A 15,194-nucleotide genomic window follows, 5' to 3' on the forward strand; every position below is an offset into this window, starting at 1 on the left:
TTGAAAAATTAAGCAGATAACAGAAAAGTATGACTAGCATTCCTCCAAGACACTTTGCGAAGGAGTGCAAGTGAAAAGGCAGAAACAAGGAGATGGCAGTAGGTAGCCAGGAAGGAAATATTTCCCTTCTGCCCTGAAAAAGCATTTGCTGTCTCTTTGGGGACAAAAACTGACACTCATTAAGCATACTTAATCCCCATACCAAAACTCTGAAGTATTGGTGTCATTTTATAGATGTGGAAAGTGAGACAGAACAGGATTAAGTAACACCCAAGAAGGTGAATCTATTGAGAAAGAACCAGGACTTAAACTGATGCCAAGTATGGCTCCAAAGTCAGACACTTGACCACTCAATTACTTCCCAAACAAAGCAAGAAAGCACCACTGTTAGAGGTAGAAGGAGCCTCCTTGTCTTCTGAGAACAGGACTTAGCCACTAATGGCCCAACTAGCTGCCCATTTCTTCAGGTAGCAGACTCCTACAGGACACAACCAATTAGATCACAGGGGATTCCTGTGAAGAGCTGAGGTTTCAAAAGCCATTTCAAGCAAAGCAGACAGTTAAATCATAAATAATGTTTGTTAAATAAAAGGCGGTGGCACAAAGGGAGGGGGAATAAATAAAATATAAAAAAAAAATAAATTTAAAATTCCAGACTTCAAAAGATGTCTCTGGGAAAAAGAGTGTGGTATACCATTTCCATAAGGCTCTAAGAAATGAAGTTTTCTTAATGTTCCTCAACAAAAACTATAATGTTTTTGTTAGAGTATCCCCTCCTTACCCATGGGGGAGGTGGTCCAAGATCCCCAAGGGATGCCTAAAAAGTATAATACCAAGCCCTATATTTATGTGTTTGCCTAAATAAATATACTCCCATGATAAAGCTGAACTCATTAATTAAGCACATTAAGATTAACATTAACTCAGCACAGATTTTAGCAATCTTAGCATACAATTTTTTCCCTTTCCTTTCCTGATTAAGTAGAAGAGCTTTATCTTTTCACTTAAGGGAAGCACTTAACAGCTTGACATATCAAAATTGCCACTACTTTTGCACTTGGCAGCCATTATTAAGTAAAATCAGGGTGATTTCAAAACAAGCGCTAAGATACTTCAATGGTCAATCTGACAACCAAGAGGACTACCAAGTAGCTCACAAGCATACCACATATATAGTGTACATATGCTAGACAATGGGATGAAATCACATCCCTACCAGGACAGCGCAAAATTTCACCACACTGCTCAGAAGAATGCACAATTTAAAACCTACAAATTGTTTACTTCCAGAATTCCCCATTTAATATTTTTGTACTCTGTGGGTGCTAAAACCTTTGAGGTGAAACCACAGAGAAGTGTGAGTCGGGTGGGAGGAACCTTCTTTGTAACTACTGAAACTTTGAGTTGAACGAAATCTTAGTATTTAATCCTGTTTGCAGACTGGAGGATAAAGGGAATATGCCCAAGGTTTCCAAAACCAATACATAATCTGAACTCCCCTGCCTTCCTTTTCTAAATTCCTTATCTCTATTAATAGTATAAACCCACCACCCAAGACAGAAACCTGTTTTCTGTATTCTATGTTCTCCTTTCTCAGTCATTTCCAATGGCTTTTGCTCCCTTCAAAATCAAGTTCTAAGTTCATGAAGCAGTGTTGAGCTATCTGAAGCTACAATTTCAGGCCTCATTTTCTTCTATTCTACTCTGTGTAATTCATGTGTCCAGATACCTGGATTCCTCCCAAAACAAAGCATATGCTACAATATCTCCATCTTCTATGGTTCTCACTCCCTGGAATGCTCCTCTTTCTAGCCATTATCTTCCCTTGTCAAGATCTTAATCATCATTCAATGGCTACCTCAAATGCTGTCTCCACCATGAAAGCTTGCCAATGATAATTATAGTTTATTAAAATAGGGCTTGATATAATTGAAAATATCAGGGAGCTTAATTAGATGCTATCAGTAACTACTGAATTAGTTTCAGCTACCAAAACTTACAGCTCCAAATTTATCTGCATGACATTCTATCAGGCATGGTGATAACTATCACCATCATCACCATCATTATCTCAATTATTTAGGATGTTGTAGTTTTTAATGAGCTATCAAGAGAACAGACAAGCTTGAAAGTCTGACAAGGCAGGCGTTGTTATCAACACTTGACCAAAGTAAAAAATTAAACCTATAAGTTAAACAGCTTGAATTAGAATTCATAGCTTGCAAATGATAGAACTTGGCCTTCTGACTTCTATGTTAGTGCACTTTTCAATACATCACTGACTCTGTTGTGAATGGAAGTGGTACTGTCTCAGTGCCAGGTTTAAAGTTGGCCGGAGATACAGTCAAAAATTATGGGCAGGCATTGGGCCTGCAAGTTAATATACCCACATCCCGTATCAAAGTAGCTGGGTTTAGAATCCAGCTCCAGCTCCTGACTCCAGCTTCCTGCTAATGCAGACTCTGGGAGGCAGCTGTGATAAATAAGGTAGTTGGCATTCCTGCTATCTATGTACAAGCCTGGGAATGGGTTCCCAGCTAATAGCTTTGGTCAGGTCACAGGTGTTAAAGGCATTTGGAGAACAAACCAGCACATACATAGGGGAGTTCTTCCTATCACCACCACCTCCCTGTTTTTAAAAAAAAAGAGGCATGTCTTTTTTTTCTTTCCTTTTTTTAAAGATTTATTTATTTATTTGAAAGGCAGAGTTACAGAAGAGGCAAAGGAAGAGAGAGAGAAAACTCTTCCAACTGTTGGTTCATTTCCCAAATGGCTACAACAGCTAAAGCTGGGCCAATCAGAAGCCAGGAGGTGGAGGTGCAAGGGCCCAAGGGCTTGAGCCATCTTCTACTGCTTTCCCATGCCATAGCAGAGAGCTAGATTGGAAGTGGTACAGCCGGGACTAGAACTGGCACTCACATGGGATGCCAGCATCACAGGTGGCAGCTATACCTTGCTACACCACAGCAGCAGCCCCAGAATGTAATTTTTTTTTTTAATTTGACAGAGTTAGAGATAGAGAAAGAGACAGAGAGAAAGGTCTTCCTTCCGTTGGTTCACTCCCCTAATGACCACCACAGCCAGCACTGTGCCAATCCAAAGCCAGGAGCTTCTTCCTGGTCTTCCATGTGGGTGCAGGGCCCAAGCACTTGGGCCATCCTCCACTGCCCTCCCGGGTCACATCAGAGAGCTGGACTGAAGAGGAGCAAATGGGACTACCCCGGCGCCCATATGGGATACCGGTGCCGCAGGTGGAGAATTAACCAAGTAAGCCACAGCACCAGCCCATGTCATTTTTTCATACCTTAGAATATTATTTTCAAAAATTAGACACTTCCTTCAAATTGCTTTTAATTTTTTATATAAGACTTAGTATTAAAGAAAGCAATTTAAGAGAACTATCTTGGTAATATCCTTGAGTTTGGTAATTCCTTGTTTATCTATAAGAGTAGTCTTTTACTTCTTTTGATAATATTTATGTATTTTTAAAAAGGATATGAAATTTTGGCTGGCACCGCAGTTCACTTGGCTAATCCTCTACCTGCAGCGCCGGTACCCTGGGTTCTAGTCTCAGTTGGGGCGCCGGATTCTGTCCTGGTTGCTTCTCTTCCAATCTAGCTCTCTGCTGTGGCCAGGGAGGGCAGTGGAGGATGGCTCAAGTGCTTGGGCCCTGCACCTGCATGGGAGACCAGGAGAAAGCACCTGGCTCCTGGCTTCGGATCAGCACAGCACACCGGCCGCAGTGCCAACTATGGGGTTTTCATAAGGTCAAAATTGGATGAGGTTAATATTTCCCATGCCAGAAATCTGGAGCTGGAAGAGAAAAAGGCAGTGTGTAAAATGGCCTAACAATTGAAAATTTGAGCTTCTTATGACATCATTTGATAGAGAGGAGCTTGTACTTAAATCAACAGCTTAGCTACACAATTAACTTTCTTAGGGGAGTTTTTTTTTTGTTAAACTTGAAGGAATACTATAGTGCAGACTCGGGAACCCTGGTCTCTCATCCTTATTCTGCTACCATGCTGCTCTGTGACTTTGGGTACATGCTCTCAGATTCCTGTGCATTTAAACAGAAAATAAGATGAAATGAACTTTAATATATGCTTAGTATTATCCTTATGTTGCACTTTGAGGGGGGACAATATAGAGTTATCAAATAAAATAAGGAAGATGTGATTTGCTGGGAGGTGGGTCCATACCCCATTCAGTCCCAGTAGAACAGCTACTCTCTCTTGGCTAACAATCCAAGTCTGAAGTACTGCTATTGGCTACAGAGTAACAGCTCTCCTTGACTTTGGTACTGTGTACAACCTGAAGATAAATGATGGATGCCAATATCCAACAGGGAATGGAGGGAGACAGCAATGTCTGATTCCTCATAAAATAATGGCCACAAAATTAGCCAGGCTTGCTTAGCAAATTTGGAAAAAACAGAAGTACTGTGGAATAGAACATGCAATAATTGTTAATTATTCTGGGTTTCAGGAATGATTAAACAATCCTCTAGGTGTTCTTAATCTGCTACAGAAGAAAACTGAAAAAAACTATCACTACCAGGTAAATTCTAAGTGACTTAATAAGGAACACAGTGCACCAGTTTTAATGGACTGTAACATACACTTGCTTTGTTGCAAAGAGGTTGTGTCAGTAGAGGTCAAAACAGGAAGTATTTAGACTTACAACACATTTGGTTAAACTGTCTTAAACTTACATAGAAACCCAGGGCTAATACTGATATACAGAAATTCAGGCAAGGTTTTTCCAAGATTAACAGGCCATTATATTCCTAAATATTCTGCTTTAAAATGAAGAAAATACCCAGAGACACAAAAGTATGTTCAACAAACTCTTGATTTTGACTATGCTATGATCTTGAAGAAGTGTGCTTTTAATAGATGTCATCTCTTCACATCTGTAGAAGAGTCCACAAAGAGCCTCTATATTTGTTGACTCCTCTAATTCCCCTCTGAACCATTGTATTAATGTAAAGAAGTTGAGTTGAGGAACATTTGGAAACCTATCAAACATCACAGAACTAAATGAATGGGCCAGGATTAAGACTTCTATATAGAAGCTATTAGGTTACTATAGATTTTTCAAGAAAAATTATACTGAAACCATATCAGTTTTAAATATTTCTAAAGAGAAAGGTCCTATTGAGTGGTTCATTCCACAAAGGCCCTCAACGGCCAAGCAGCTCAAGTCACGTCTCCTACATGGATGGCAGGACTCTAACTGCTTGAGTCATCACTGCTGCCACCTAGGGTCTTCATTAGCAGGAAGCTGGAATAGAGGGTAGAGCCAGAACATGAACACAGGTATCTGGCCAAACTTATATCCCAAAGCCCTTTAGCTATCTTTCTCCTACCACAATCATAAATTATAGCTAGTGAAGTAGATGGACCAGAGAACATGAGATCAGTATTTAAAAATTTTGTTTTTGAAATAATCAACACACACACACACACACACACACACACACACTGGGGAACGGCACTGTGGTGCTACAATGCAATGCCAGCATCCCATATTAGAGCGTGAGTTCAAATCCTGGTCCCCGTCACCAGGATAGAGTTCCTGGCTCTTGGCTTCAACCTGGCCTAGTTCTGACTATTATAACCACTTGTGGAATAAACCAACAGATGAAATATCTTTGTATCTTCTGTGTTGCTTTCTGTGTTGCTCTAGCTTTCAAGTAAATCAATAATATTTTAAAATAACAAAAAAACAACAACAAAATTTGCTTGAAAGACAGACACACAGAGGAAGAAAAAGCAAGCTTTCATATCCATTGGTTCACTCTCAGAAATTTCTACTGCAACTGATACGCGACAGCATAGATGATAAAAAAAATCATCCTAAGGGCAAATAAATCAGACAAGTATTGGATGATTCCATTTATATGAGATACCTATAATAGGGAGATCAGAGACAGAAAGTAGAATGAAAAATCTATGTGGAGGGGGCCATTTGACCTCATGCTAAGATGCCTACATCCTGTGGCTGGTGCTGTGGTACAGTAGGTTAAGCCATAGGATTTGACACTTGCATCCCACAGCAGAATGCTGGTTTGACTCCTGGCTACTCCATTTCTGATTCAGTTTCCTGCTGAGGCACCTGGGAAAACAGTAGAAGGTAACTCAAATACTTGGGCAACTGTTGTTACCCAATGGGAGACTCACATGGAAGTACTGGTCCCTGGCTTTTCGCCATTTGGGGTGTGATGGAAGATCTTGCTCTTTCATATAAATAAATCTTAAAAAAAAAAAAAAAAGCTGCATCCTATAGCAGAGTACTGGAGTTCAACACCCATCTCTTGCTTCTGACTCCAAATTCCTCTTAATGCAGACCCTAGGACGCAGTGGTGATGGCTCACGTATTTAGGTTGGCACCACCTATGTAGGAGACTTGATTTGAGTTCCAGCTCCCATCTTCAGCCAGGCTCAGCCCAGACTTTGTGGACATTTGTGAAATAAGCCAGCAGACAGGAACACTGTTTCCCAAATAATTCCAAAAATTGAATTGAGTAAGACAGACTGGAGAGTTATTGTTTAGTGGGTTCAGAGATTGCAATGGTAAGTTATAGATAGTGGTGATGGTTGCACACTACTGTGAATGTACTTAATGCCACTTAAAACAAGTCCATTTTATGTTATTCATATTTTGCCACAAACACACAAAAAGCTGTTTGAAAAAGGGATAACCAAAGGGAAATAGTAGCTATCCTATAGAAGATTAATAAAAATAAAGAATAGATGCAGACAGCACTGGTTCAAGTCCTGGCTGCTCTGCTGCTTCCAATCCAGCTCTCTGTTAATGCACCTGGGAATGCAGTGGATGATGCCCAGGTTCTTGGGTTCCTGCCACCCATCCTGGAGACCAGATGGAATTCCAGGCTCCTGGCTTCAGCCTGGCCCAGCCCTAGCCACTGCAGCCATTTGGGGAGTAAAAAGTAGATGAAGATTTCTCTGTTTCTCCCTCTTTGAGAAATAAATAAATCTTTGAGGTGGGGTGGGAGGAAGGAAGGAAGATAGGAAATGTTCTACTCATATAACACTTACTCATTGATCCAATACATACTCATACCAGTAAATGCCAGTTATCTGCCAGGTATCTAATTTATTTCCATGAGCTTTTTAAAAAATTTTCATGTCAATTATATGAAGTTAGTTGACACTTAATATTTTCCATATCATTAATGATTTTCTATCTACTTGTATTAATGACTTGTGAAAGAGGTAGTAAAATCTCTGAAACTATATTAATGAAAATGGAAACCAAGAAGATCAAGTGGAGGAAAAAAGGTCACAGATGTAACAGATGATTATTTTTTTAAAGATTTATTTATTTACTTGAAAGTCAGAGTTACACAGAGAGGAAACAGAGAGAGAGAAAGTAGAAGACGTGGTAGAAATAGAAGTCCTTAGGCCCCTGCACCCACTTGGGAGACCTGGAAGAAGCTCCTGGCTCCTGGCATCGGATCAGTGCAGCTCAAGCCGTTGCTGCCAACTGGGGAGTGAACCAGTGAATGGAAGACCTCTCTGCCTCTCCTTATCTCCCTGTGTAACTCTAAATTTTCAAATAAATAAAGTGCTTTATACAAACAAACACACACACACACAAACACGCACCAGTAAGATAAACTACTGAAGTAGTTCTAAGGGACTCTAGAATGGAAACATGTCTTACAATCAATGAAGGATCTTTATATTCCCCTTCAACAAAACCCATGCCGCTATGGTAGTATCACATAAGGCTTTCTCATCTGTTACTTTTTAAAAATATACTTATTTCACAGATAAGAGAGAAATCATTCTATTCACCGGTTCATTCCTATCTTCAATAGCTGGAACTGGGACAAGTCTAAGCCAGAAATTCAATCCAAGTCTCTCACATGTGTGGTAGGAACCCAACTACTGGAGCCATCATCACCTGTTGCCTGCCAAAATGCACATTAAAAGGAAGCTGGAATCGGCAACATAGCCAAGGGGCATCTAACTGCTACACTACATGCCACACACCTGTCCCACAACTGTCTTTAAATCAAAATCAAAGCACAAATCTCATTTTCAATGAGTGAGTTTAACCACTTGCCTCCTACATCAAGAAACAGCAAAATGAACAAGAAAAACATCTTTCTGTATTGGTAGTTACTGGTTTTTGTGGGAGCCAGGGGAGCTGAAACCCTCTGATAACTTGATGAACACTGTGGGGAGCAACCCGGACTAGACTAAGTTACTGGAATTAAGACTTATTCTATGCATCTGCTCTCCCACAATATGGCGCTGGGAGAGGAGGAAACAGCTTCTACGCAGCTGCCTCTTGCCAACTTGAGTGATGACCTCCAGGAGCTGATCCTGCTCCTGATTGGAGGAGAGCAGCGTACTCGGCGTGTGGGCAGCCGAGTTGGGATTGGCGGAAGAGGACTATAAAGGAGGAGAAAGACAACATGCACCAGGAACATCTAAGGGGAACATCTATCTGAACGAACACCTGTGCAGCCCCCGAGAGAGCCGGCCGGCGGTGTGCCGCTCCCCTGCGGAAGTGGGGAATGTGACAGGGGGAACCGCCCTTCCACGGAGGTGGAAGGGACAGTAGCCAACCCGGGAAGAACCAGCAGCAAACCCGGGGAGGGCCGAGCAGACAAAAGAACAGCGCAGGGTCCTGTGTCGTTCCTCCACGAAGACGGGGAGCGACAGAACACTAGGAATATTCTACTCTAGATCATCACATAAATTCAACTTTTTGTATATAATTTCATAGACTGTGGAAGCCCAAGTTAAGAATTTGTAAAATACAGTCTTTAAATAATAGAAAGGAAGGAAAAAAGATCTCAGGTCCCCAGACCAGTCACCTTTTACAGAGGCAAATATCTGGACATTTGACTACACACCACAAAGTGTTACAATGAACCCATACCTGACTTAAAAGACCATATGTTGGGGCCGCCTACAGTGCCAGCATCCCATATGGGCACTGGTTTGAGTTCCGGCTGCTCCACTTCTGATCCAGCTCTCTGCTGTGGCCTGGGATAGCAGAAGATGGCCCAAGTCCTTAGGCCCCTGCACACAAATGGAAGACCCAGAAGAAGCTCCTGGCTTTGGATCGGCACAGCTCCGGCCCTTGTGGCCATATGGGGTAGAGGTCATCCTCTTAGCAACATTAATATCAAATATAGTCTCTGCTTACTTTGTTATACCTGCTATACCTATGAGTCAACTTAATGCCTATTCCAGTAAACCAAGCAATGGCCAATATACTGCCAAATGATGAGGTAGGTACTTGCTGATTCAATCCTTACCTGTTGCTATGCTTGGACTTTTCCCGGTCCTTGTCTTTGTCCTTCTTGTGCTCTTTGTGTCGGTGTTCTCGATCTTTGTGTTTATCTTTATGTTTATGAGAATCTGCAACCATAAGAGGTGAGTCAGTTAAAAGGAATCAGGAGCTAACTTCACTCTCTTACCTTAACAACCTGGTTAAGAAGCAATGATTCAGCAGCCGTAACAGCACAGCATATTCCACAAGAAGAAAAGATTTCACAAAAAAGTCCAAAAAAGGCACCCCAGCACCCTGCAACTAATACCAAGAAATTTATCACACTAAGATGTGAGGAGAAAAGGGAGGGGAGCCAACTCCACTAGAAAATGAAGGGACATTCTTCTCCCTTAGACCTGGTGTACTTATTTATTTTTTGACAGGCAGAGTGGACAGAGAGAGAGAGAGAGAGAGAGAGAGAGAAAGGTCTTCCTTTTCTGTTGGTTCACCCCCTAATGGCCGCTGCACTGCAGCCGGCGCACCGTGCTGATCCAAAGCCAGGAGCCAGGTGCTTCTCCTGGTCTCCCATGGGGTGCAGGGCCCAAGCACTTGGGCCATCCTCCACTGCCTTCCCTGGCCACAGCAGAGAGCTGGACTGGAAGATGCAGGTGCTGCAGGCAGAGGATTAACCAAGTGAGACATGGCGCCAGCCCAGAGGTATAATTTCTATATAATAAAATCCACACATCTCAAGAAAACTGAGACGGGGCCAGCAGTGTGTGGTAGTGGGTAAAGATACTGCCTGTAGTGCCGGCATCCCATATGAGCGCTGGTTCGAATCCTGGCTGCTCTACTTCCAATCCTGCTCTCTGCCTGTGGCCCAAGAAAACAATGGAAGATGGCCCAAGTGCTTGGGTCTCTGCACCTACATGGGAGACCTGGAAGAAGCTCCTGTCTTCTGATCAGCCCAGTTCCGGCCACCGCGGCCATTTGGGGAGTGAACCAGCAGATGGAAGACCTCTCTCTCTGCCTTTGTCCCTGTAACTCTTTCAAATAAGTAAATAAATCTTTAAAAAAAAATAGTGAGATGAGTTTAGACAAACATATACACAAGTACAGTCCCTACCAATCAAAATTTAAAACAATTCAATTATCTCCGAGATCTCCTCTGTGCCCCTTCTTATTCAATCCCTAACTTCTACCACCCTAGCCTAAAGCAAATACTTCTCTGATGGCACTACACATTAGATCTGTCTAGATTACAAGTTCCTTGTGAATGAAATTATATAGGATTTATTCTTGTGGGTTTATTTCATTCAGCATATTTTTTGATATCCACTCATACTGCTGAATGGTTGTTTCATTATACAATATACTGCAATTTATCCATGCACCTGTTAATGGACATCTGGGTTCTTTCTAGGGATTTGTTATTATACATATGCTCTTTGAACATCCACACAAGTCTTTCTACAGATGTGCTTTCATTTCTCATGGTTAAATACTTACAAATGAAATTGGTGTGTCATATGATAAGTGTGGCTTTAAATTTATTGGACATCAGCAAATTATATTCCCAAGTGGCCATACCATTATATACCCCAATCATCAATTCATTAAGAATTCTAAATGCTACTAATTTTCACCAGTATCTCATATTTTGTCTTTAATTTTAGCTATTCTAGCAGCTGTATTGTGATAGCTCACAATGGTTTTAGTTCATGTTCCTCTTTTTAAACTTACTTTTTATTTATTTGAAAGACAGAAATTTCCCATCAGCTCACTCACTACCCAAATGCCCAAACCAAGGCTGGGTCAGGGGACCCAACTACTTGGGCCATTATTACCTGATGCCTCTGAGGGTACATATTAGCAGGAAGCTGGAATTGGGAGCAGAGCCAGGACATGAATCCAAGCACTCTGATGTGAGATGTAAGCATCCAAAGTGGCATCTTGACCACTACTCCCAATGCCCATCACTTACTCACAATGATTAAATATTTAATGATAAGCATCTTTCCATGTGCTTGTTGACCACTCACACATCTCCTCTGAAGCAAGCAACTGTTTAAATCTTACCATTAAATTTATCTCTCTCTATTGATTTATAAGAGCTTCTTAAAATATATTTAAGTTTGCAGACTTGTTAGCCACCTATATTATGAATATCATGAGTATTTTCTCCCAGTCATTGGTTTGCCTTTAATTTCTTAATGGTATCTTTCAAAGAATATGAGTTTTAAAGTGTAAATAAAGTTTAAAGTGTAAACAAGTCTACTTAATCAATTCCTCATTTTATGGTTTATGTTCTATTCCCTAAGAAATCTTACCAAAGGTCACATAAATTTTATTATATTCTACCTAGTAGTTTTGTATGGGTTAAGTACTAAGATTTATTTTCTTATCTAAAGACATGTCCAGATACCTCTAGCACAAGTTTTGAAAAGATGACCTTTTCTCTATCAAATTGTCTTGGCCTATTCACTACAAATGAAGTAGCCATATAACCTAATCCAGGTCTATTTCTGGATCCCCTATTTGATCCCTACATAAACACACTGTCTTCACTAGTCTAACTTCACAGTATATTTTAAACAGGAAATATAAGTATGCTTTCTTTTTAAAAAACTATTTTGGTTATACTGTCTTCTGCATTTCCTTAAGTTTTAGATACAGCCTGTCAATTTTTTTTTTTAACAAAAAATAACAGCTGGAGGTTGGTGTTCACAGGGTAATCTGGAGAGAAGTACCTTCTGATCCATGAACAGGGTATAGCTCCCTACTTATTTTATTTAGGTCAGTGACTCAAGTGTGTATCAAAAGGGCCATTCAACATGAAATTAGTTCGTTGTGGCATAATGAGTAAAGTCGCCACCTGCAACACTGTCATCCTATGTGAGTGAGCACTGGGGTGCAAAGTCCTGGCTGCTCCGCTTCCGATCCGGCTCCCTGCTAATGGCCTGGGAAAAACAGTGGAAGATGGTCCAAGTCGTTGGGCCTCTGCCAGCCACATGGGAGAAGAAAATGAAGCTCCTGGTTCCTGGCTTCAGCCTGGCCCAACACTTGCCATTGTGGCCATCTTGGGAGTAAACTAGAGGAAGAAGATTTCTATCTCTCTGTAACTCTTTCAAAATAAATCTTAAAAAAAAAAAAAAAAAAAAGGAAGTTAGTTCATTTGAGTCAGTTCACCCCAATGCTGAATATTAATTATTATCAATTATTACCCAACAAGTGTATGGTGATCTTAAAGTACGTCCAACAGAGGGAAGGTATTTGGCATCCCAATGGATGCTCACATCTCATATCAGAGTAGATGGGGTATGAGTCCTGGCTCCACTTCTGATCCCAGATTCCTGCTAATAATGCAAACCCTAGAAAGTAAAAGGTTCACAGGATCTCTGCCATTCACGTAGGAGATCCAACTGAGTTCCTACCTCCTGTTTCTACCCTGGCCCAGCCTCAGCTGTTACAGGCATTTGAGAAGTAAATCAGTAGATGGAAGGTATCTCTTTTAAATAAAAAGAAAATATTTGTTAAAGAGTATTCCAACGGATTATTAAATTTCTCAAGAGATATGGCCCAACTCCCATCTTCTTGAATACACAAATGGACTTAGTGACTCATTCTTAAAAAAATAAAGTGAAAATGGTAGTATTCAACTTTCAATAGTAGGTCGTAAAAGGCATCAGAGCTTCCTCCTTGTTCTTCAGAAAACCAGCTACCATATATTAGTATATGCAAGAGCCCTACAGAATGACCTGTATGCCTTCCTGCCAACAACCACATGAATGAACTATCTTTGAAGTGCATCCTCCAGTTTCAATTAAGCCTTCAGATGACCACAGACTGGTCATTATGCCAACTGCACTTTTCTGAAAAATCCCAGTCAAAATCACCCAGCTAGATTGAGCCTAGATTCCTGACTCACAAAAACTACATGAAAAATTAAGTGTGTATGTGTCTTATGCTACTAATTCTGAGGTGTGTGTTTCATAGCAATAGATAAGTAACAATGTGTAAGCAATGTGTATGTTCATCCCATTTCTGGCTCATAGCAAAAGAAGCCATATCAGGCATAATCCATTGGGCATCTATTCTGTGCCAGGTCTTGAAAAATGAAATTTGCATGATCATAATACCCATGGTTATAAGAAATTCTAACCTCACAGAGATGGGAAAAATACAAATTATACATTGTCAGAAGGATTTGAACACAATCTTCCATTCAGCACAAAGAACCCTCCAACTTCTAAAAAATCTCAAGTCCCCAATTCTAAAACACTGAGTCAATACACAAAACGACGTTGGTAGCCTCTGTTTACTTGATGATGGTAATTCCCCTAACTTCTGCCTCAAGCCACAATAACAATGCAAGCAGCAATACTACAACCTAAGACAAAATGTGTCATTTGACTGTTGCAGTAAACAAGCTTCAGAACATCAAGATTTGCTATTATGTTATACCCAAAGGTATAACAGAGAGACATTTAAGAAACAAACAAAAAAAATCACTGGTATAATTCAACAAATCCATAAACATATACCAAGAATTGGAAGACGTCAAAATAGAAGTAGTTATCGTAGGTAGTAGATTTATGAGTTTTTTTAAAAAAAATTTTAGGGGCTGGCGCTGTGATGTAGTGGGTAAAGCTGTTGCCTATGGCACTGGCATCCATATGGTCATAGGTTTGAGGTCCAGCTGCTCCACTTCTGAACCAGCTCCTGCTAATATGCCTGGGAAAGCAGTGGAAGACAGCCCAAGTGCTTGGGACCCTGCATCCATGTGGGAGACCTTGAGAAGTTCCTGGTTCCTGAGTTCAGACCAGTTCAGCTCCAGCTGTTGGGGCCATTTGGGGAGTGAACCAGCAGATCAAAGATCTCAATCTCTCTGTCTCTTTCTTACCCTCTTTCAAAGGCATAGTTACAGACACCAAGGGAAGGAAGGAGAGAGAGATCTTCTATCCACTGGTTCACTCCCAAAATGGCCTTAACAGCCAGGATTGAGCTAGGCTAAAACCAGGAGCCTAAACCTCCATCTGGGTCTCCCATGTGGATGGCAGAGGACCAAGAACTTGGGTCATCTTCACTGCTTTCCCAGGTACATTTGTAGGGAACTGGATCAGAAGTACAGCAGTGAGACTTCAACTGGAGCTCATGTGGGATACTATGTTGCAGGCAGCAGCTTAACCTGTTGCGCCATATTGGATATGATTTACGAGTTTTTGAACTTGTGGTATCTGGTGTTCACTTCATCATCTTTTCTCAGATTTCAAAAATGAGTCATTTTTATAATGAAAATTTTCATTTTTAAAGATTACCAAGCATTACAATTTTATTCTGACAGGTACTGGTGTACATAAAGGAAAAGCAAGTCACTATAAAGCATTAAACTCTTAAAGAAAAATAAAACTAAATGGAAGATAAATGTTAATTCCAAAGACTAGTGCTGTGGCATACTGGGTAAAGCCACTGCCTGAGTGCAGGCATCCCATAAGGGCACCAGTTCCCTGGCTGCTTAGCTTCCGATCCAGCTCTCTAATACGGCCTAGGAAAGCAGTAGAAGATGGCCCAAGTCCTTGAGTCCCTGCACCCATGTGGGAGACCTGGAAGAATTTCCTGGCTTCAGATCAGCCCAGCTCCACTGTTGTGGCCCTTGGGGAGTGAACCAGTGGATGAAAGACCTCTCTCTTTTTGCCTCTGCCTCTCTGCAACTCTGCCTTTCAAATAAATAAATTTTTTTTAAAAAGTTAATTCCAGTCAGTTTCAGATCACTAGTATATCAATAACAGTACAGTCCACCAAAAACATTATCTTGTCCAAAGTACAAATATTCAAATCTGATTTTAAAGTGAGATCCGCAAGTTTTTTAAAGCAACTGCTAACCAAAAATGCAAAATCTAAATGTCTGGTGAGACATTTAGCCATAGCCCTTATCA

General features: G+C 40.9%; 1 protein-coding gene across 2 annotated transcripts in view; it reads right to left on the reverse strand.

Annotated features, from left to right (window-relative positions):
- The window catches only part of TOP1 (DNA topoisomerase I), a 98,240-nt gene that overhangs the window by 57,516 nt on the left and 25,530 nt on the right, over positions 1-15,194 (reverse strand). Inside the window, exon 3 of one of the 2 annotated variants that reach the window (XM_008274436.4) lies at positions 9,305-9,407. In XM_008274436.4, the coding sequence (XP_008272658.1) occupies positions 9,305-9,407 (103 nt within the window). Of the gene's footprint in view, positions 1-9,304; positions 9,408-12,334; positions 12,364-15,194 lie in introns of those variants that run through there. The other variant, XM_070051842.1, reaches the window with a different exon arrangement.

Source organism: Oryctolagus cuniculus, chromosome 11, assembly GCF_964237555.1.
Source record: "Oryctolagus cuniculus chromosome 11, mOryCun1.1, whole genome shotgun sequence".
NCBI classification, from domain to species: domain Eukaryota; kingdom Metazoa; phylum Chordata; class Mammalia; order Lagomorpha; family Leporidae; genus Oryctolagus; species Oryctolagus cuniculus.